The sequence below is a fragment of the Lutjanus erythropterus genome, chromosome 23, assembly GCF_056507025.1.
Source record: "Lutjanus erythropterus isolate fLutEry1 chromosome 23, fLutEry1.hap2, whole genome shotgun sequence".
Taxonomy (NCBI): Eukaryota; Metazoa; Chordata; class Actinopteri; order Lutjaniformes; family Lutjanidae; genus Lutjanus; species Lutjanus erythropterus.
The window spans coordinates 22,128,145-22,149,151 of record NC_139339.1 but is presented as its reverse complement, the minus strand read 5'-3'; the positions used below and the strand labels follow the sequence as shown (position 1 = coordinate 22,149,151).

General features: G+C 41.1%; 2 protein-coding genes across 4 annotated transcripts in view; one reads left to right on the top strand and one right to left on the bottom strand.

Moving 5' to 3' along the window:
• The window catches only part of LOC146306198 (RAS guanyl-releasing protein 2-like), a 67,433-nt gene extending 60,968 nt beyond the window's left edge, over window positions 1-6,465 (bottom strand). For 2 of the 3 annotated variants that reach the window (XM_084711755.1, XM_084711757.1), the window contains exon 1: window positions 6,043-6,464. The gene's annotated coding sequence lies outside the window, so the exon portion shown is untranslated. Of the gene's footprint in view, window positions 1-6,042 lie in introns of all 3 variants that reach the window. The other variant, XM_084711756.1, reaches the window with a different exon arrangement.
• A 1,824-nt stretch (window positions 6,466-8,289) lies between these two features.
• On the top strand, window positions 8,290-19,069 carry alpk1 (alpha-kinase 1). The gene is made up of 13 exons (XM_084711946.1): window positions 8,290-8,778; window positions 10,653-10,807; window positions 10,893-11,091; window positions 11,289-11,348; window positions 12,080-12,166; window positions 12,251-12,327; window positions 12,439-12,534; window positions 12,614-12,718; window positions 13,820-15,656; window positions 16,867-17,014; window positions 17,094-17,256; window positions 18,506-18,692; window positions 18,816-19,069. Exons 1-13 carry the CDS (start codon window positions 8,673-8,675, stop codon window positions 19,025-19,027), a joined length of 3,432 nt encoding a protein of 1,143 aa, XP_084568072.1. The 5' UTR covers window positions 8,290-8,672; the 3' UTR covers window positions 19,028-19,069.
• The last annotated feature ends 1,938 nt before the right edge of the window (window positions 19,070-21,007 follow it).

Sequence of the window (21,007 nt, the reverse complement as noted above, 5' to 3'; positions counted from 1 at the left end):
TTCAGAATTTCATCTTGCAATCCCCAATGCAGACATAAACCAATTCCATTACTCAGAGGCACCAAAAGCAAAACCCTGCATGCACAGACACGGAGAGAAGACTGAGTAACTGCAGGAAAGCATCCACTCAACAACAGCCACTGTTTAAGCTGTTGAGTCCTTTATTTTTCACAAATTCAGGATAATTATTGAATAATAATTATATTATTCAGGAGTAATATAATTTGAAAAACATAAAATCATAAAATGAAAATCATCAAAAATGAACAATACACACTCACTTTATTTACTCTCTAGCTTTCTCATTTGTTGAACTGGGGATGGGGGGGCAACTTCGAATGATGCATTTTTGAACCACCCTACATATTTTACTTTAATGCATTCTTCATCATCAAGACATAGATGAGAAGATTGACAACACTCTCATGTATGTACAGTAAATATATAGATAGAGCAAGCAGCCAGTTATCTTAGGGGGAAACAACTGAGCTCTGTCCAAAGGTAAGACCAGCAACTCCAAAACTCACCAAGTATTATATATTGTGTGTTTAATCGGTACAAAAACCAGCCGTTGTAAATAATTTTTGTAACCTCCTGGAGTCTCCACTGGTTGCCTGGTAAACAAGTCCAGTCTTTATGCTAAGCTAGGTTAAATGGCCGCTAGCTTCATCTAGCTCTTAGCAAGAAAGTGAGTAAGTATATTTCCCAAATTTAATTATTCTTCTGGAGGAGGAGGAGATTATGCTTTTGGTGTTGTTTGTTTGCCAATTTGTCTGTTTGTTTGTCTGCAGGATTACAGAAAAACTACAGGCCCGATTTCCATAAAACTTAGTGGAAGGGTGCAGCATGAGCCAGGGAATAACCCATTAAATTTTGCAGTGGATCCAAATCATGGGGCAGATACAGAAATAATTCTAACTGCAAGATGGGGCATTTGGCCTTGGCAGAGGGCTGTGCTCTCTGAGAGCCCTTCTAGTTTTCGCTTGTTTCTGGGTGATTAAAGTAACATAATTTGAAAAGCACAAAATTCTGAGATACAAATCACCCAAAATAAACACAGCACACAGTCAGGATCCAAATTATTACACCTTCCAAAGGAGTTTCAACTAGCAATCCCCAGCGCAGATGTAAACCAATTCCAATGCCTGGAGGCACCAAAAGCAAACACTGCATGCAGAGACACAGAGGTACAGCTGTGTAGCTGCAAGATAACATCCATCTAACAACAGCCACTGTTTAATCTGTTGAATCCTTTAGTTTTCACAAATTCAGGTTTTCTAAGAAATGTCTGTGGTTTATAGAATAGGGCATATACTGTATCTGGAAACTAATTTGTTCTTTGCAGCATTTATCTGCTTCATTTCCTCCTACCTGTCAGGGCTGCACTCACTGAACTATACAGTGGTTTTTGTACAACAGCCATTCTGAACGAGTTTCATGTAATGTGTGACTGCTCTGAGTTTCACATTCACCCAGCCGGTCTCTTCATTATTCCTGCAGGTTGTTTTAACAGCATTAGCTCTGGCTAGTTCCTGTTTATGTATTCCTCCCTAAAGCAGCTTGCATCCCTGAGCAGACCACAAACCCCACAATTTCCTGCAGTCATAACACACCATTCATTATGCACATTCAGATAAAGAGCGTGAGAGATTACAAAACTGCAAACAGACGGAGGATGAAAACAGGTGGAGAAAATGAATGCACTTTTTGGATTGCAGGTGCATGAGACGACAGTTACACTCAGTAATTTTTAGATTCCTGTTCTGAAAGTGAGGCACGCCTAACATCTGTAGAACAGAAGGATGCCAGTAGACTGAAACTTTAATTAATCACACCCGTGCAATCAGCATCACTGCTAATTCACTGCCTGTAGTAATCACTGCGCTGGCTAAGATTACAGCAGCCAAGAAGTTTCGATCCGCCCTCCCACCACGTTCACCCACTACTGTGTTTCACCCTGACTTATTTAATTCCAGCCACAGCTTGATTTATAGCTCTTCAGATCCGACACTTTCCCTCGCCAGCTACGTTCTCCACCAGTGTCTCCCAATCCTCTCTCTTCATGCCTTTAAAGGTGAGGAGAGCAGACTGCATTGACAGACTGAGATTTTACAGGGTCTGTGGCCTTTCATGGGAGCTGAGGAGGTGACAGAGGAACAGAAGGATCCAGGGAAAGACAGAGAAAGAGCAGAGAGGATGTCGGGTTTACTTTTTGCAAATCTGCAATTAGTTTGTAAAGGTTTGTGCACCCTTCGCCGTCCTTAGTTACTGTTGCTATGTTTGTAAAGCTTTCCATTCTTGCACGCATATGTTTGCAGTGACAATGGTGGCAGATTTAATACCAAAATTGACAGTAACTTTTGGAACAAAAGATATTTTATTCCACAGAGAAGCAAACACAATTATGATATATAATGCTAATTAAAGATTAATTAATGCTAAACAACTAGGGCTAAAGCTAGCTTTATAGCTAGCTTTAAAGCTGAAGTTAGAGGCCAAAGTTTAATCCATTCATCACACATTTGTTCTTATGGTTTAGATTTTTGAAATCCCGTAAAAAAGATGCCACCCTACTAACTCATGAGATTTTAATCAATTTAAAATATAATAATCTTCTTCTGTGTTGGGCTGTTGGAACTGAAGCGAGCTGAAGTGAAGTGCTGGGCTGATTTGAACTGAGAGAGTCGCTTAAGGTACGTACATATGTAACTGACCATTGCAGAGGGTGAGGCTGTGTCATTCATGTGTTCACGGGGCTCATATAGTGCTGGGGGACCATGGTTCCAACACGTCACCAAGCCATGTTTCAGGTCCGCCCAAAAAGTCCTTTACACTGTTCAACAGTCTTCCACAATTCAGTACTACATAGTTCACATATAATGTGTATGGAGGAAAAACTCCCCTTTTCCTGCACAGACTTTAATGATTAATTGATTAATTAACTGTTAGCTTTTTCATCTGTCTGTTAAGTAAAATTTTTTTAAAAATTCAACCCTACCCTGCAGTGACTGGTTACAGTTGCTAATCTATGATTGGACAGTTCCTGTTCGGATGGGAGGGTCTAGCAAAGGGTGAATTAGAAGTGAACCTGTTCACACTGAAAGATGTCACATCCACTCACATTTAGATCTTTAATTGTTGTAGTTTTAGGATCACTGCTAAGTCAGTGGGAGTCGAACCAAATCTGATGCTGCAAGCCTTTAAATTCTCTTTTCTAGTGGTTAAATCAATTTTCTTTAAAAACTTGCAAATCCAGTTGGTTTAGGTTGCAGTTATTTGAACACCAGTGTTGTCACTCGTCCAAGATCCGAAAGAGTAAGTACTCTCTAGTTTTAATGAATGACTCCAAACATGCTGGGTATGAATGCTGCTGAACAGGTAAAGTGAAAAAGGTTGATACAGGTAATTAGGAGTGTAGCACAGGGACTGTGGAGGAATAGATGAGTTTAGCTAATGAAAAGTGAGAAAGAGGCAGAAAGTGCACTGGACCGTACACCCCCAATGACTGCGAACATCCAGCACACATGCTATTGCTCTTGTCTGCTCTCTGTAATTATTGAGTTTAGCTTCCCTCTTCCTCACTGTGTTGTTTTATTCTTTCCTCTCCTCCTCCTCTTCCTCCTCCTCCCAGATTTGTTGCCGTTGGTCTTTCGGATTGAAGCAGAAGCCCTGCACAATAGACCCAATTATGGCTGGCATTCGTGATAACTGCAACATTGCTGCAGGTTGAGGTGGCTGAAAGTGATGCTAAATATCAAGGGTGGCTGCTCCAGAGGCCTGAAGTAATTGCACTGCGGCAGCGAAGGAGAGAAAGGAGAAACAGAGATGCAAGGGCTTTTTTTTCTGAATGTCCTCTACTTGATATTACCGCTATACCGGAGGCGCTTTGAATCCTTGAAATCCCGTCTTTTTATCTCTCAAGTCAAGCACCACTTCACTTGTTGGCTATGTGAGATCACAGAGGCCATGGGGTACTTTGAGGTAACTGATGATCAAATAAGCTACAGTTTAAATGGACTTCGGACTAATTGTGTTATTGATTTGTGCTTTGGTGATGGATTTGTGTGTGTCTGCACTCCACATATGATGGCTGATGTTAGTGGCTGCCTCATTTGCATTCTCTGTAGCTGATGCTGATCTGTTTAAACAAGTTCACACAAAGCAAGCTTGTCCAATATTCAAAATAGGAACAGTTAAACAGCAACATGTTGTTTCAGCCGAGCCAGCCACATTGAAAAAGACCGTGACTTTTCTGTATGTGATGGGCTGCAAAACCACAGCTGCTGAGACTTTTGCATGTCCAGAAAGGCAGCCAGTCACAGCTTACGAGTCAAATCCCACTGCTCTGACACCAAAAACATCGGTGGATAAGGCAGGGGTGAAGGCAGAGCGAGTAATCAGCAGCTCCGACACTCAAAGATGCCTTCTAATCCCTGCTGCTCTGAGGGCGGTGGGAGAAAATCACCTTGAATCACTGCAGTCAGACAGCTGCAACCTGTCTATGAGAGTCGGTAATGAGGGGGCTGAGAGAGCGAAAATAAAGCAGGAAAGGTAGGCCTGACCTCTCGCTTGTTTAATTCAGCAGCCAAGGCTGACTCACAACGAGCTGGGATGTGACCTCGGCTGTTATATTCCAGTCATGGAGAATTGTCATCACCACCACCGTGCTTGTTGGTTATTAGCAGAGCTGCTCAGGGGCTTTGAAAATCAGAATCGATGCTGATGGACTCCAGGGATGGAAACAGGGGAGGCGATTGCCCCTATGGTGCACCCATGTTTGAACAATCCCAGCAAAAGTGCCCTCTTGGATACCCCTGTGGTACATAAAACATGAAGTGCCCTCTTGGGTGCCTTCCAGTAAAGAACATGTGGCAAAATGGCCTCTAGAAAACATAATGAAGTGCCCTCCATGGTGCCTTGAAGTGGACATAATGTGTCCAAGTGCACTCCAGGATGCCTTCCAGTGGGAAAAACTCATAGCGCCCTCTGGAATGCTGTCCAGTGGGGAAAATGTAGTGAAGTGCCCACTAATGGACAAAACGTAACGCAGTGCCATGTAGGCTACGATACACGATAGAAAATCTGTTTGCCTTTATGTGCCTCTAAATGGTTAATATAGTTCATAGTTCCCTTTGTCTTTTTATTACAAAAGTGTAGTAGTTGTACTTTAAGACACATAATAAAGCACTTTTAATCTTTACTAGGAACTGGAACTGTTTTACCACAAATGCATCTTGGCTTTCACTGTGCTGGTGCCTGACCACATACAGCTGGGGCCCTTTTCATTTTTTCACCCCCTGCCGTTCAGACAACCTGAGTCCACCTCTGACTGTCAGTGCCACTTGATGGATGCCTCAGCAAGTGGCCAACCATGAACAGATGAATCAGAGCTGAAGGATCAGGTTCAAACTGAGCTCCAGCACCTTCCCTCCTCCTTGATGGGTCAAGCCACAACTTTGCATGTCAACAGACTTTTGTTTACCATCATTCTCACACCAGTCAGAGAGGGTTTAGGACCCTGCCACTCCCTCAATCTAATTTTAGGAACAGGCGTTCCTCCATCCTCCTCCTCCTCTACTCCAGCTGCTCTGTGATGCTCCTCTTCCTGAAAATGACTGTCGACAGGCCCGTTAATTCTATTAGTTCGACTAGTAGGGGATATTTGACAGCTGTATGATACAACCCAGGTCTTCTTCTGCAGGTCTGGGCATTACAGCCTCCAACACAAATTGCAAAGCTGCATTCATGACACCCAAATGAGTCAACATGAAATTCTCATATTTGCTGTGGTTGATGGTGCAAGAAGACAAGTCCATGCCTGAGTTTATCTACTGTTGCAATACCGTAACACCCATTTAAGCTTGTGTGGTACAAGTGATCAAGAAGTCACCCACAGAACACAAGACAACATCACACTGTGGTGTTTTTTCTAAATATAAGTGCCTGACCAGACGCCAGACAAAGACATTTGAAACTTGCCATGCGTAAAAATATCCGCTCTCAGTTTTTGCACGAACATGCAAGTTATGAGACATTTCTTACCTTTAGAGTTTGCAGGGTCCCATGCTCTTGCTACAGTGATAACAGTTGTGGAGTGAGCACTGAGATGAGAAGCGTTACATCACTTAAAACGCCTGTTTGGCTTCGGAGTGGGAACACCGGGTCGATGATCGAAACCCAGAAGAACTCATCAGACTCGGATCTTTCTTCGGAGTTGATGCAGACGCTCCTCTCAATGAGCTATGCGGGTGTCTTTTTTTTTTCACGGATCGTTAACCCTACAAGTCCTCTCCCTCTCCCGGGCTCGGGTACAAGTTGTGGTTGTGCTGCGTGTTGGTGTGGCAGTCAGAAGCAGCTGAGCTCAGTCATCTGGCCGCAGCTGGACGGCGTGCCAGCCTTCTGCTCATGTTCCAGCTGTGCAGCAGCTCCTCACACACACTGCAGAGACACAGTCCCGCCTATTGGTAGTATCACAGCAACACCACATGTCCACATGCTTGTTGTGTGCGTGCTGCCACGCGCCATTACGCACCACAACAATCAGTCTTTTTCCTCGGCTGCGCTGCATTATCAATGCGTTTTCTCTATCAAAAGCATTTCCTGACTTCTACTGTTGTGCTGCATTCAAATACACTTCATGAACTTCAACAATTAGAGCATTTCGTGTTTACTTAAGCAATCAAGAGACAGACAGCTGCTGCAGTGGGAGAATTTGTTCATTAATAAATATATATTAAACAGGATGGCAGCTAAAGAAAATACATTATATGCTGTATTGTTGTTAAATGGGGTTCATCGTAACGGTTCCATGTACAATACATCTTTTTCACTGTCATACATGGTACCTACAGTACACAGACCTGTTGCTACAGAATAGGTTTCTGCTCCCTTCATAACGTCACGTGTTGCGTTCAGGTCACACGGGATCTTAAACGTAAAACTTTGTTTATTTGATAAATACCACTTTGTTTTGTTGGTTGGGTCGGATTACGGCTAACGAATAGAAATTGCCACTGCAAATTTTGTAATTAGTAACGTAATTTTCCTACCCACCAGGTCCACCACAAAGTCTTGACTTGTCTAAGAAACAGACTTAGTAGAGCAATGGGAACCATGAAGAAAGTTTCATCATCTTAGAATTGGCTTTTATTTTAATCAACAACGTATTTAAGTAATCCTTGTAACAGTAACCTAATTACATTTTTTTTTCAAATGGAATCGGGGTTGATTTTCTATTATCTATTTTTTGTAATGTGATTGCATAATCCTGATCAGATGTAATCTACCTAATCCTGAATTTTCCAACATAACGACATGTTGCTTTGTTGATACGTGGAAAGTACGAGCTGCAGGCAGTTTGGAAGTCACATACTCTAATCATACATCTCATCACTAAAAAGTTTCGAAGTTTAAATAACTCAGTTTGTCTTTGCTTTTTTGCGCACTTTAGAGTTAATAGTAGGCCTTTATTTGAGCGTCATTGTTGCTTATTTTGTAAAAGAAAAAGACATTTTCATGAATAGCTTGTGGATTTCTACAAAAATAATTCACCATGTGAAATAAATATATAGGACTACAGAATCGCAATCTGATGTTAGAGAGAGTTGCTGACAATAAACGTCCCCTACAAGATCAATAATGATATATGTAATAAACAACCAATAACCTTTTTAGAATTTATTTGATTAAAAGTGTGTCTCTGTCACCTGATCTGCACACTATTCTGACAATGTCAAATAGATTCTGTCCAGATCTATTGCTCATTCTGTACTTTCCTCGTTTTCTGTCAGTCGTATTGTATACTGGGAGTCACGCTACCAGCGCTCTCAAGGAGGAGGAGGAGGAGTTGCGAGATTTCCGACAGCATATGAAGGCAGCATCGTATAGTCCTGCCTTACCAGGAAGGAGACAACCTGAAGTCAAGGTAGGTGGTGATTAACTACCGTATATTAAAGTTATGTATTGTTATTGGACAATATACCAAAGATACAGTCAGTTTAATTTTGTTTTAAATGTATCGAAGTAAACAACATCAGTTTATGGTTAGATACACTCTGGCATAACATTTGGAAATCTGTTTGTGAAAAGAGCATACAAACTCATCATGCTTCATAATATTATTTCTCTGTAGTCACTTAAGTTGAAGTTATCCTCAGACTGAAGCTCATACACCCAAAATAACAAATGTTCATGCATAATAACTTTATGACAAGTCAGAAAATCTGCTGCGTATAATATTCTGACCGAAAATATATGTCACCACAAAGTCGTTATTAACTGTCACAGACACAATGTGACTCTGTTTAAGGACTATAAACTGTTTTTTCATCACCTGGGACATTGTTTCATGGGGATACGAGCACATCAGCAAAGGTGGATTTTAAAGATTTTAATAAACAAAATATAAGGAATGATTTTTCTTTGTTGTCCTGTAATTTAGTCTTTTTTCTTTCTTTCTTTCTTTCTTTCTTTTTTTAAGCCAATGATTTAATCTTTCACGTGGTGACATTTACAAATAAACCTGATGCTGCAATCCTTTCTCAACAGCAGTGTGGTCAGACCGTGGGATTCCCCCTCCTTGGGTCACTCAAATACAGGAACTGAAGTAAAGAGTCTGAGAAAGGAGTAAATCCTTTCATCCCGGGCAGCAGTTTCAACATCTCTTTAACGGAATGGACAGCCAGGAGGTGGGGGAATTACTGGAGGAGTGTCTCAGAGCAGCTCGACAGTCCACTCAGCCCACTGAGGCTCAGAAGCTGGACTACTGCAGCTGCAGAGGTCAGACACTAGATGGTGCTGTTTGGTCAGATTTCATTCAAGCATGAGTGGGAGTCAGAGGGGAATTTGGTTGAGCAGATTTTGTGGTGCTCAGATAAGATGCACACATGTGGTTTGTGTTGGGAATGCAGGACAAAGGCGTTCTTTACAAATGGTCAGTGAATCCAACATGGAGTTGGGGATTTCCTTTTGTTTAGTTAATGCTTTTCAGCGGTGTAAACTGGGGCAGCGCTCATTCTAAACCTCCATCTGAGCTCAGTATAAACCAGTCCCTCTGCCTTCAGTGTCCTAATACAACATGTCTCTACCAAAGGAAGGACAGAAATGCTGAACACCTAAAAAATAGTGGCCTTTTGTTTTGATTTTGACATGAATTAACTCCTGCTATCAATCCTAACGTAACACTGAAGCAATTCTAAGAGACAAAATGCTTAAATGTGTCCATTTAAGTCACAGTGACTCTGCATTCAGAAACTGTGTCCCATCCCACTATTTGAAGCTCTGTTCACAGTATTTTATAAACAATGTTGTTACGATAAGAGCACTTTGCTGCCCACTGAAAGCAACGCATAGTCAGATAAGATCAAAAACAATGAGTAGATGCAGATATCTCTGTACATTTTTAAACAATGAATGATTCTCATCACTGCAGTGCATGTTGTAACTCATGCTTCTTTTCCACCACAGGAACTTTCCCTAGGGACTAGAAACATTTTGAGGAAGTTAGTGCATTCCCACCACAGTGGCCGGAGTAGAGCCCGACCAATATGGGATTTTTGAGATGGAACAAAAATAGACCTTTGCTATGTGATTTGTGCACTGATTTTGCAATTATATGAATATGCAAAGGCACTCAGAAGGCTTTTTTAAACAAATTAATTAATAATTCTTAAATATTATATATTTATTCATGTTAAATACTTAATAAACATATTTGCCATTACCAATATATTTGTGATAGGCCCATATCAGGCCAATATTGGGTCAGTATATCGGCAGACTGCTATATTAGTCGACCCAAGACCAGGGTCTGAAGTTAGTACTAGGACATTATTTTACCCCACAAAAAAGTCCCACTACAGGGTAGTACTTTAAGTGGTGGAACTTTCGGGTAGGTCTTACAGTGCTTAACATTTCTAATTGGTCGAGTACTTGCAGCATTTTATTTCAGGCACCATTTTACAAATCTGCAGCCGCGAACCAGTTTATTTTTTGTTTGCTGTGTTTCGACACATCAACATTGGAGTTACAGAAGAAAGCGTACGGCAGATGGAATTTCCTCCATGCTTACTGTGTCCCACGAATAATGATGCCTGTCCCTCACTGTATATGGCGTCAGCGTTGTTTTATAGTCACACACAAAAATTAGACTTTTTTATACCTCTCAGGTCTTTAGACTTTTATGGAAACACAGACAACAGTGGGCTGAAGTGACCTTTTAGTGCCATGAAAAGTAGTTCTTGGGACTAAAGGTTCCAGGTCCTTTGAGTGGAAATGCAGCTTTTGATTCAGTATTGATTCTAATGAAAGTGCATTTTGTAAAACAGCAAGTGGAGAAATTAAATATCTGAATAATTTGATTATACCAGCCCTGACTTAGAGTAGTATTAGAGTGGGTTTCATAATAATAATAATCAATAAGTTGATAATACTGCTCTTTACTTAGATTCATTGAAATTGAGCAGGAGAACTTATTTTTCTTAGTTGATATAGCATATACTTATTGCTTCAATTGACTACATTTTACATCAACGCTAATTAGACATCCTCATACAAAGGAGGTGGATTTTCCCTTTAAGTAGAAAAAAAAGTTTAACATGTATTTTCCCTTTTATTCAGACTCATGGTTGTGAAATTCCACTTGTTTCGCACAGACTCTCTGTGTGCAGAACTGGCCTCTCTCCTGCAGGAGGCGATGGACATGAAGTGGCCCTTTGTGCCGGAGAAGTGGCAGTATAAACAGTCAGTCAGTGCCGATGACAAAACCAACCTCAGTGACCTCATCAGCAAGCACCTATCTCAGTTACTGGTAAAAATCACACCACTAAGACATGTTTTCTTTGTAGTATTACATACTCTCTGTTTACTTGTTTACTTGTTAACTGTGTTGCCAGGCTGTTCTAAAGGCTTCCATCATGGCTCAGGAGGCCCGCTCGGCGCTGGCGGTGGTCTTCTTAGTCGACCGCTTCCTCTACTGGACAGATGAGTCGAGCCGGCTGCTGAAGATCACCAAACTGCTGCATAGACGCCACCATGACATCCCTGTGGCCCCTCAGCTGGTCATACGACAGGCCAGAGTCTATTTTAACTCGGGTACAGTGTGGTGGAGGGTGGGGTTGAGAGTCTAGGACTGGTGATGATACTTCCTAACTGTTCTTAAATTTGGATGATAACACTTTGTACATCATCATAGCAATCGTTTCGAGAGATAAGAGTGATTGATGCAAACTCACTGTGTTACAATTTACAGACCAGGATAAATGTGAACATTATTATTGGTTTCCTTACAGGCAAACTACAGAAGGCAGAATACATACTGAGCAGTCTCATCAACAATAGTGGAGCCACAGGTAGGTTCCTTGTTTTAGACGAGAGCAGCCCATCTGGGTACGCTGCCCTCGTATCATGCCCCTGCCCCTTTTTTTTGTGAAAGCAGTCCCTCTAATTTGACTGGCAGTAAATGCAAATTCTAAGCTTTTTGACAGCTATTAGGAGCTCAAATCCTACACTCGTAAAAATAAGGGCTCCAAAGTGGTTCCCCGGAAGGGCTGAGGTTCAAGGACTGTTGAAAACATGGCTGTTAAAAGATCCTCACCCTCAAATATTCAAATGTTTATCCAGGTTTCAAGATGAAACCCTTGGAATATAAAAGGGTTCTCAGTAGAATCCCCTGGTTGGGTTCTTGTTGACACCCTTCAAAGTCAGAAATGTTCTGGAAAAGAACCCCCAGAGAGAGTCTGTCACTTTTTATGTGGTTAAAACACTTTGGTAATCTATCCTGACTGCAAACTAACTTCAGATGTGGCAAAGTGGAACCACTGCCTCTCTTTTGATAGCTGTTTGTGTTTAACATGGCAACTGTTGACTAGTGCAGCACTTTTCGGCATAGTGGCACTAGTTTTTTTCAGTTTTCCACCAGCCCTTTTACCTGTTTCACACAAAGGGGGACAAGATCATTCTCAAGACAGGGACACGACATGTGGCGGCTTTCATGTGTTCCATTTTAATTGCCTTTAATGATGTAACATGTTTTTTTTTTAAACAAACTAAATAAAATCCAAATCCTTGCTGTCTTATACAGGTTGTTGGGTGTATCACTCTCAAAGTGACAGGGCTCTTGTGCAGGCTGTCAGTGTTCAAGTGCGTGGAATGATTTTGCAAAAGCTAGGTAAGATCTTTTTTTCCTGAATGAAAGAGAATAGTTCACTCAACTGATACATGAGTATTATGGCCATTCTGTGCTCTGTTTCAGGCCTGTGGCTACAGGCTGCAGAGTTAATCTGGGCCTCTCTGGTTGGCTACTATGCTCTACCTCAACCTGATAAAAAGGTAGTCCAGACACACACCATATTGCCATCACAGTTGCTACATCATGAGCTTGCAACATGCAGTTTACACACTGTTATAAACCTTTGCTCTGCATGGCTGTATGTTTTATAGGGCATTGGAACCTCTCTTGGCATACTGGCCAACATATTGGTCTCTATGAATGATGAGGACTTTCACGCTTTTAGAACTAATCCGGATATTGATTTGGTAAGTCCATCTGACAGTGTTGTTTTGTATAATACTGCCTAATTATAATTTCTTGTCATTGTCTGATTGTTTGGAACAGTCTTTACTTGGGGACAGGAGTCATCGTCTTCTTTCAGCAGCCCAGGCAGCAAAGATGGCGGTGGTGTACAGCCAATACACTTCACTCTATGTGTTGACCAATGTGGTAAGTTGTTCATTGACAGTTGTCTGCTATGGCTGTGATTTCCTGCTGTTGACATAAATCAGAGGTTTTAAAAATCTGACATTTGTGGGCACACACTCAGACAAAATTGTGCCATCATCAAGTCCCAGCCCTTTTTGCTCTGTGCTCCAATCACAATTGAGTAAGCTTGGTACCCAGCAGAACCTTGGTCAGAGTTCTTTGCTTTGGACAGTTTTCCCCTTTCCTGTTTCCTGTACTTAGATGTGGTATGTGCTAGACTCCTTATATGCTATATTGAAAAGAAAACCAGATTTTGAAGATGGTTAATATATGTTGCTGAGAGACTTGTCAAAGTGACATATAGTCACATCTGAAGTTAGCTTGTTCGCAAAATACTAGCCAACTAGCCAAAAAAATCTACATCAAGCATTAACTTTAGTTCACTTAAGATATGACCATCTTCAAAATATAGTTTTCTTTGAAACATAGATGAGCCTAGCACATAAAGTACAGTAAACCAGAAAGGAGAAAGTTGATGGAGATTCTGCCGGGTACAAAGCTTGCTCAACTGTTACTGTTGCTCATGGCAAAAAGGGGCATGACTTTAATTTTAAATTTAATCTTACCATGGAGTCACTGAGGTGTAACCTGCAACTTGAGCCCTGGGGGGGGTTTAGCATATATTTATTCACATTTTGGCAAATTGGCACCATTAAATATATGCTTGATTAGGTATTAGCAATACTGCTACTGAATTACTTTGATACTCAGAAAAAAAATGTTGAATTTCTATTATTCTTTCTATTATTTCTAAGCAGATTTCTAGATTTTTATTCACAATGGAAAGCGAGGATAATGATATCCCCACTGAATATAAAAATATGTGTATCTTGCCTGTGTTCAAATTTGAGTTATGACTCAAACTTTGTAGCTCAAAACTTAAAGCTCATGTTTCATGTACTTTGTGTCCTTTTCAACTCTCCCTGATGTTCCATACATATAAATGAATAATCTCATAGTTTCACAGCAAGTAAGAAATGAGAGAACAGGTCCAACTGAATTATTCCCTATTCACTGCAGCTTTATTATTCCTCTGCCTTACTCTGACCTCTCTTTCTTCAGGCAACTCAAGGGACCTGCTTGTTATCATACAGTTTCTCAGTGGAGTGCCCTGCGTCTCAAAGGCAGTCTTTCCTCCTGCAGGCTAGAGAGGCATTCACAATCGGCCTGCTCACCAAAGCAGAGGGTGAGCTGGTCACCAGCAAGCAGGAGCTTCACACTTTCCTCAAGGCTGCCTATTCCCTCACTGTCACCCACAAATGGCTTGGCACTCCTCAAGAGGTTGTGACACAGGCAACTCAAGCTTGCCAAAAAGCGCTGGCAAATTTCTATGATTACAATGCAGACACCCAAGACAGAGACAGCCTCAGTGCTAAAATCATGCAGCTGGTCACCCAAGTGAAGCATCTGTTGCAAGTGGAGCCTTTCATTAATTCAGACAAAGGGTCTTTTATCCCTGACAGCTACAGAAACATCAAAGACACATTGGTCAGTTTCACTCTGGAAGGCTTCGCCAAGGTGATGCAGAGATTCCAAAAGTATCATGCATCAGTGTGTGAGACAGCCAACACAAATTGTGAGGGGGGTAAAGATGAGGTAGATGGGGCAAGACTTTGTATAACTGCATTTGGAACAACCATTGGTACACTCGACACAGAATGTAGCACTGAGGCCTGCAAATTGTCAAAAGATGCACCCAAAGGAGAAGTGCCACAACAGAGAATTTCAAACTCATCTGCTGAGCACCCACCTCAAAAGCCTGACTTGTGTACCACTCTGGGAAGCACAGATAACCTTGGCTCTTCGTGGCAGGACTTTTCTTTGAGTAGTTCAGGGTCTCCAAGGCCCAGCAGCAGCGGCTACACAGGAAGTATTGCCATTGAACGTGATGTAAATGCAATCAACCAGAGCTGTCTGACCCCTGACATTAATGATGATCCATCTGATCAGTCTGTTGATAAAAACAAGAAGCGAGACTTGCAGGGTTGTAACTCTGGTATCAGTTCCCATACAGTCCCAGGATCTGCAATACCTGCTACTTCCTCCTCCAATGTGAGAAGTGGTTCAGGGAAGTTTGAAGTGGTTCAAGCTGGGATAGAGACACTGGACACTGAGGAGGATTGGATGACTGATGTTGTTGGCGTGCCGCTGAAACCGTCAGCAGCTGAAGAAGCAGCACAGTCTTTATCCCAGCTAACTCTCAGGACATCCTCCAGCTCGCTCAGTGACAGTTTTGGTTCCCAGTCATCATGGGAGAAAATCTCAGTTGACTTGATCTCTCCCGCAAACAGAAAACCTCAACCACACAGCCTGCCAAAAGCAGGAACAAGCCAAAGTATCAAGTCCTCTGAGTCTGATGGGAGCTTCTTCCTCTTGGAAACCCTTGATTCTGTAATCCCTGATTCAGCTCACGATCTCGCACGCAAAAACATGTCTTCATCGGAATCCAGAGCTTTGTCCTCACCACAACCTCTGGAGGGCCTTCATGTTGACCTGAATATTGACAGCAAAGGTGACTCAGTGTCTGTAAAACCTGCAACCTCCAAGAACTCCTCAGCAACCCCACGTCCAGACCTTTCCCAGTTTGTTCCAGAACAGTGTGCTTCCACTGAAACATCCACAGAGAGTTCATTTGAGATGCTTGAGGACAATCAAAGTGGAAACCAAACCAGTAAAGTCCCTTCTACAGAAAAAGACAATGCTCCCCAGATGAAGAACCCCTTGTGCTACAGCTGCATAAAGCACAGCCCTGGAGCTGATGTCGTCCCTGAGAGACAGTATGTGTTGTCACAGCAGGACTACCAAGCCCTATTGGCTGGAGTTTGCCATGAATGTCTGCTGAAAAGACTGCACAATGACAGGATGCAATTCAAACTCAAGAAACACAGAACTGCCTACAGTAAGTCTGACTGACCATTGTACCATTGTATATCTTTTTTGCCACGGTGGCAGTGTGAGTCAGGGATGGAAAAGTCAGTCTCAGTCCACCACATAAGTTCAGAGTGAAATGTCTCAACAACTATTGCATGGATGGCCATGATTCTTAATGAGTGAATATGCTGAACATCAGCATGTTAGCACTGTCATTGTGAGCATGTTTGCATGCTAGCATGGCTATGGACTCTGAGCCTTGTTGTAATTTGTCTCAATGTTTTCTGAACCGAGCAAATGCTCCTATTCTTCAAAATTAGCACAAATAAGGCCAGTTAGCTGTGAGCATGATTATATGTAGAAACCAGCCATGTCTTAAAGAGTGACGAAAACATTGGGCCTGTTTACACCTGGGTACAGGAGTCTTGGGTGATTCAATCACAAGTGGACCGCTCTAATTAATCCAGTTCACACCTGGCATCAGAAAGCGTCTCCATATGTGTCTCAAGTGATCTCATGTGATCTTGTGATCACTAATTACTGTACAAAAACACAATTTGATAACTTATACAAAAACAAAACTTTATAATTACTAATAATTCACTAGCCTTGGTAGAAACTGGATCATATTTTATGGGGAAAATATTTTCTGTTTTTGACACTGACAGGCTTTAGCTACCATGCCTCAGTTCTCCCAATGGTGCAAAGCTCCTAATCTAGCTTTGTAAACACCAACACTCCTCTAGTCCCCTGAGCTCAGCTACTAGCATCAGCTACTAATATGACCCCCAACTATACAGCTAACTGAGCTAACTAGCTAATGGTACCTAGTTAGTTGTTACCTTAGCAAAAGTAAAGCTCCTGTCTATCAGGAGACCTGTCACATAGAGTTGAGGCAGAGCAGCCGGACGACATCAGACAGCACATCTTCATGTGTACTCCATCCACGAGAATCCATTTTGCATGTTGTTGTGGTTACATCATGCAGACGACGTCAGTTGAGTAGGCAGCCCTTCAACACCTACATGCATACACACTGATAGCAGAATGTGGTCACATGCAGCTCAGACCATCGCCAGATGTGGTCTGAGCAATCAGATCTCAGTGCGTCTTGAGTGCATTCACACATGTACTTAGAGCTGTCCACTTGTGATCAGATCACCCAAGATGAATGTTAGTATCAGGTCTGAACAGGGCCATTGATTGCAACTGTCCACTAAACTGAGTGTCTGTATTAGGTGCTCTTCATTTGAAGTTCTCCAAAGTCACAGGGCTGTGGACAGCCAGGGAGACCTGCGTTTACATCGGGGACCCAATGGGGATGCAGGGCAAGCAGAGAACAGCAATATGGGTTCAGTTTTTACACCAGGAGGAAAGGTTAAGCAGGTACGTAGCTGCATATTATTGGCATAAAATGAACATAAAGACTTTTATTCTCACTTTATTTGTATCTGTTTGTCCTTAGTTACGTGGGGAAAGATTACTTGAAGCCAAAGGAGATCCAGTTTCACCTGAAAGACGTGGAGAGACAGATGACAGCTCAGTACTATGTGACTGAATTCAATAAGAGCCTTTACGACAAGGAAGTCATGGCTCAGATCTTCTTCATTCCCTCTGAAGCACTACTGGTGAGGCCAAGCCATAAAGACAAAATGAACAAGCCAAGCATAAAACAACAGAGGTTCATTTCATTCAGGGAAAGCAGAGATAGCAGATGTGGCATTAAAATTAAAATTACTTCCCTTATAAATACCACTTTAACAGAACATAACTTCAGAGAGAGTGGAGTGCAGGATAGCCTGCAGCAGTCTTGGAGCAGCTTTCGTTGAAATTCATATGTAATATGGAAGTACACCCTCCAGTTGTTAGTTCATGTCTAGAAACATACTCTCATGACAGGTGTGTAGACAATATTTTGTCAGTTATTCATCTAGAACGTACTTTGAGCTGTTAAATGGAAACTTATAATACAAATATAAGCTTAGCGGTGAGTATTCTTCTGATTGTTACCACTCTTAGAATTAGATTGAAAAGAAGGAACTAATAATGTCTTCTGAAATGAAACACCATATAGCAACAATGCAGTACATTCTTTTTTTGTACATATTTTGATTATTGACAGAGCACTGTCTAATCCAGTTGCTTGGATGGACATAAATCAAGACAATAATGTCCATGTTATGACAGGTTAAGAGGAAGGCCAGTTTGACGACAGGGAATACAGTACTGAGGTGGTTTTCTTGCGGGTTTTGGCTCCTGGCACCCCATGGCTGAGTCAACTAATAAGGCGGCTAGCTCCGCAGCTAACTGAGCTAACTAGATAACACCAGCTACAGGTAACACCAGACAAAAGTTAGTCTGCTTTAGCAACAAGTAAACTAGCTAACTGCTGCCTGTCCATCACCTAAGTCTGTAAAATAAATCATCTTGGTACTGTCCTCTGTCATCAAACTGGCCTTATAACATTTAATAACACCTTTTTCAAACGTCCAAATGGTATCACTTTAGTAGAAGTCAAGGAAATTATTCATGATGCAGTTACAAAAGCATTTGATAAACTTTATGACACCTTTATGACAAGTTCAAAATCTGCCTCTTTACTTTTGGTCAAGGACAAACATTAAAACCGGTGTCAAAACCAACCCCATATGACAGTTTAATAAAGCTGAACAGTTTGAAAGTTTGAGTATGTCAAATGTCATAACAAAGACATTATTGGCTTGTGTAAAAACTGTGTCTTATGCACACCCCTTCAAATTAAATGTTATAGAAACATATAATAGACAAGTGTACATAAATCTAGTTTTGCTGCCATATTAATAAAACAGGCTTTCAGTATTACCTAACATGTCTCTTGTTGTCTGTACTTGTGAACAGATTTTGGATGGAGATGAGATCGTGGGCTGTGTAACAGTGGAGCCCTACATGCTTGGAGACTTTGTCAAACTGACCAACAACACTGGAAAGAAGGACAAGAGCTTCCAGGCTACAGAATACGGCCTCGCCTTCGGACACTTTACTTACCTGTTCTCCGACTGCCAGGAGGTTGTTGTCGACCTCCAAGGTGTGTCTGTGTTACTGATCACTGAAATCACTGAGAGTGACATGATTTTCCACAGCCTTAAGGTTCAGTCTTATTAAATTCCTGAAAACATTATTTATTGACCTCTTCTCCTTCTTTTCACAGGGTGGGTGACAGCCAATGGCAAAGGACTGACCTACCTCACCGACCCCCAGATTCACTCCACCAAGACCCCCAAAGGCCCCTCTAACTTTGCTGCCAGAGGCCTCAGGTATTTTCTGGAAGAGCAACATGGACCAGAGTGCAATGGTGTTTGCCAGCTGCTCAAACTACCTCCAGTGGTCAGACAGATGCACAGTCTGCCTCAGAAAACCTGAGGAGGTACTGACACTTATATCTACATATACTGTATATATACATTTTTTAATTATCATTATTATTATTATCATTATATTGACAGTCAAATATATATTTAATGCTGCCTTAAAAACTAATAAAAACAGTCTGCTTTAAAATGCAAAAAAGTGCATTTTGGACAACATATATGCCAACACGTCTATCAGTGTAGGTAGATTTGAAAGACACTACTGAATCATATCAGACAAACTTATCATGTTTATGTTTAACTGTATGTGTACTATAGTGGAGTAGCAGTATAAAGTAGCATTGGAAAGAAATACTCAATGTACTTAAGTAGCACACTAATAAATGTACTGTATTTACATTTCACCACTGATCTCCCACTGCAGTGAATAATAAAATTTTGTTTTGTTTTGTTTTGGAAACAAAGTCTGTTATCAATGACTGTGTCTTCACTGTGTGACTGGATTGCTGTCTAACTGGATTGGCAGAGCAGGAATCACCTGACACTGTGACTAATGAGGTCAAGTGCAAGTCTGGACTTTTATGAAACATTTCCATCATCAGCAGTTCATACCCCCTATGCAGAAGTTTTAGATTTTAGTTGTTTTTATTTATTTATTATAATAAACTTAATTTATTTAGCACTTTTCAATGTTAGTGCTTTAAAACAGAAAGAAAAACAGACAAAGCAGATGAAAAGAAAACATATGAAGCATCTCCAACAGATTTCACAAAGAGAAAGATAAACTAGACATGCAAACATCAGTACTGACTTTCAAAATAAATGTGTATATGCAGGTTGCAAATGATTAAAATGTAACAGTCTTTATTCAAACATAATGTGGTTGTGATTGATTTGGTGCAACAACAACAGAGCAGAGACACTGTAAACTGTATGAGTCACAGGTCTTGTGATACAGTATTTACCTAACCATACCCAGTCACAGTTCAGCCAGTCAGGTGATTGTTATAACCTTTTATGTAGGCCCGTTAACCTTGTGACTGTTAAATTGAGTTTGTCATTGACAAGCATTTGTTCCACATTTCAGATTATGTAACAATAGATTATGATAACAAAGTATTGTCCTGCTCTTTTAACCACCACACCTATCACAGTGGTGTGTGATTCAGTGAAAATAGGGAAACATGCCCGGATTAATGTAGCCGACAGTAATCAGAGATGGGCAGTATTTGTTGGGCAGAAAACATAAAATGAGATTTGTAACAAAATACTTTAAGATTTTGTATTTAAATACATATTTTTCCTCTGGCCTGTAGTGCTTTTTATCCATCTAGATTTTTTTTGGTGTGGGTTGCACAGTTTTGGAGATATAGAGATGCCTGCCCTCTCTCCATTGTAATGTGACTAAATGGCAGGAAGCTTGTGGTTGCTCAAAGCTAAAAATAAATAAATACATTTGGAAAAATTCAAAACTAGCATCTCCTTCCGAAAATCATGACTTGGTTACTCAAGACAATCCACAGATGTTGCTGTGAGCAGTTTCATAAAGGTAATACTTTCTTTCTTTCTTTCTAGTAGAAAAGAAAGAACTTCCACTACATTCTAATAGCAGTAGTTCTTTCATGAAACTGCTCACAACAAGGCCTGTGGATTATCTTAAGTAACTGGGTCATGATTGAAAGAGGCAGATTGCTCAGAAACTCTGGATAAACAGCACTACAGGCCAGGGAAAAATATGTATTTTTTATTTTGGGGTGAACTGTCCCTTTAAAATGCATGATTCAACATGTAATTTTATTCTCAAATAAGACACATTTTTATCCAAGTTGCAGACAAAAAACTGTTCAATAATTAGCCTTATCACCATTAAATGCAAGTGAATCATGTTAAATGTCCTGTCAAGTCTAGCAACACACTCACTGTGAATTACTGCATTTCATCCATGTTCCTCATGACCAGTAGCCTGTGGCTACTAAATGCCTAAAATGTGATAATAGTAGTTTGTATCAACCAGGGATATTCAACTTGCTTT

Excerpts from the sequence above, each read along its gene's own strand:
- alpk1 (XM_084711946.1), top strand. The coding sequence starts at position 8,673 with ATGGACAGCCAGGAGGTGGGGGAATTACTGGAGGAGTGTCTCAGAGCA. Across the intron at positions 15,657-16,866 it reads GAAACACAGAACTGCCTACA|GTGCTCTTCATTTGAAGTTC; the intron begins GTAAGTCTGACT and ends TGTCTGTATTAG. Across the intron at positions 17,257-18,505 it reads TTCCCTCTGAAGCACTACTG|ATTTTGGATGGAGATGAGAT; the intron begins GTGAGGCCAAGC and ends ACTTGTGAACAG.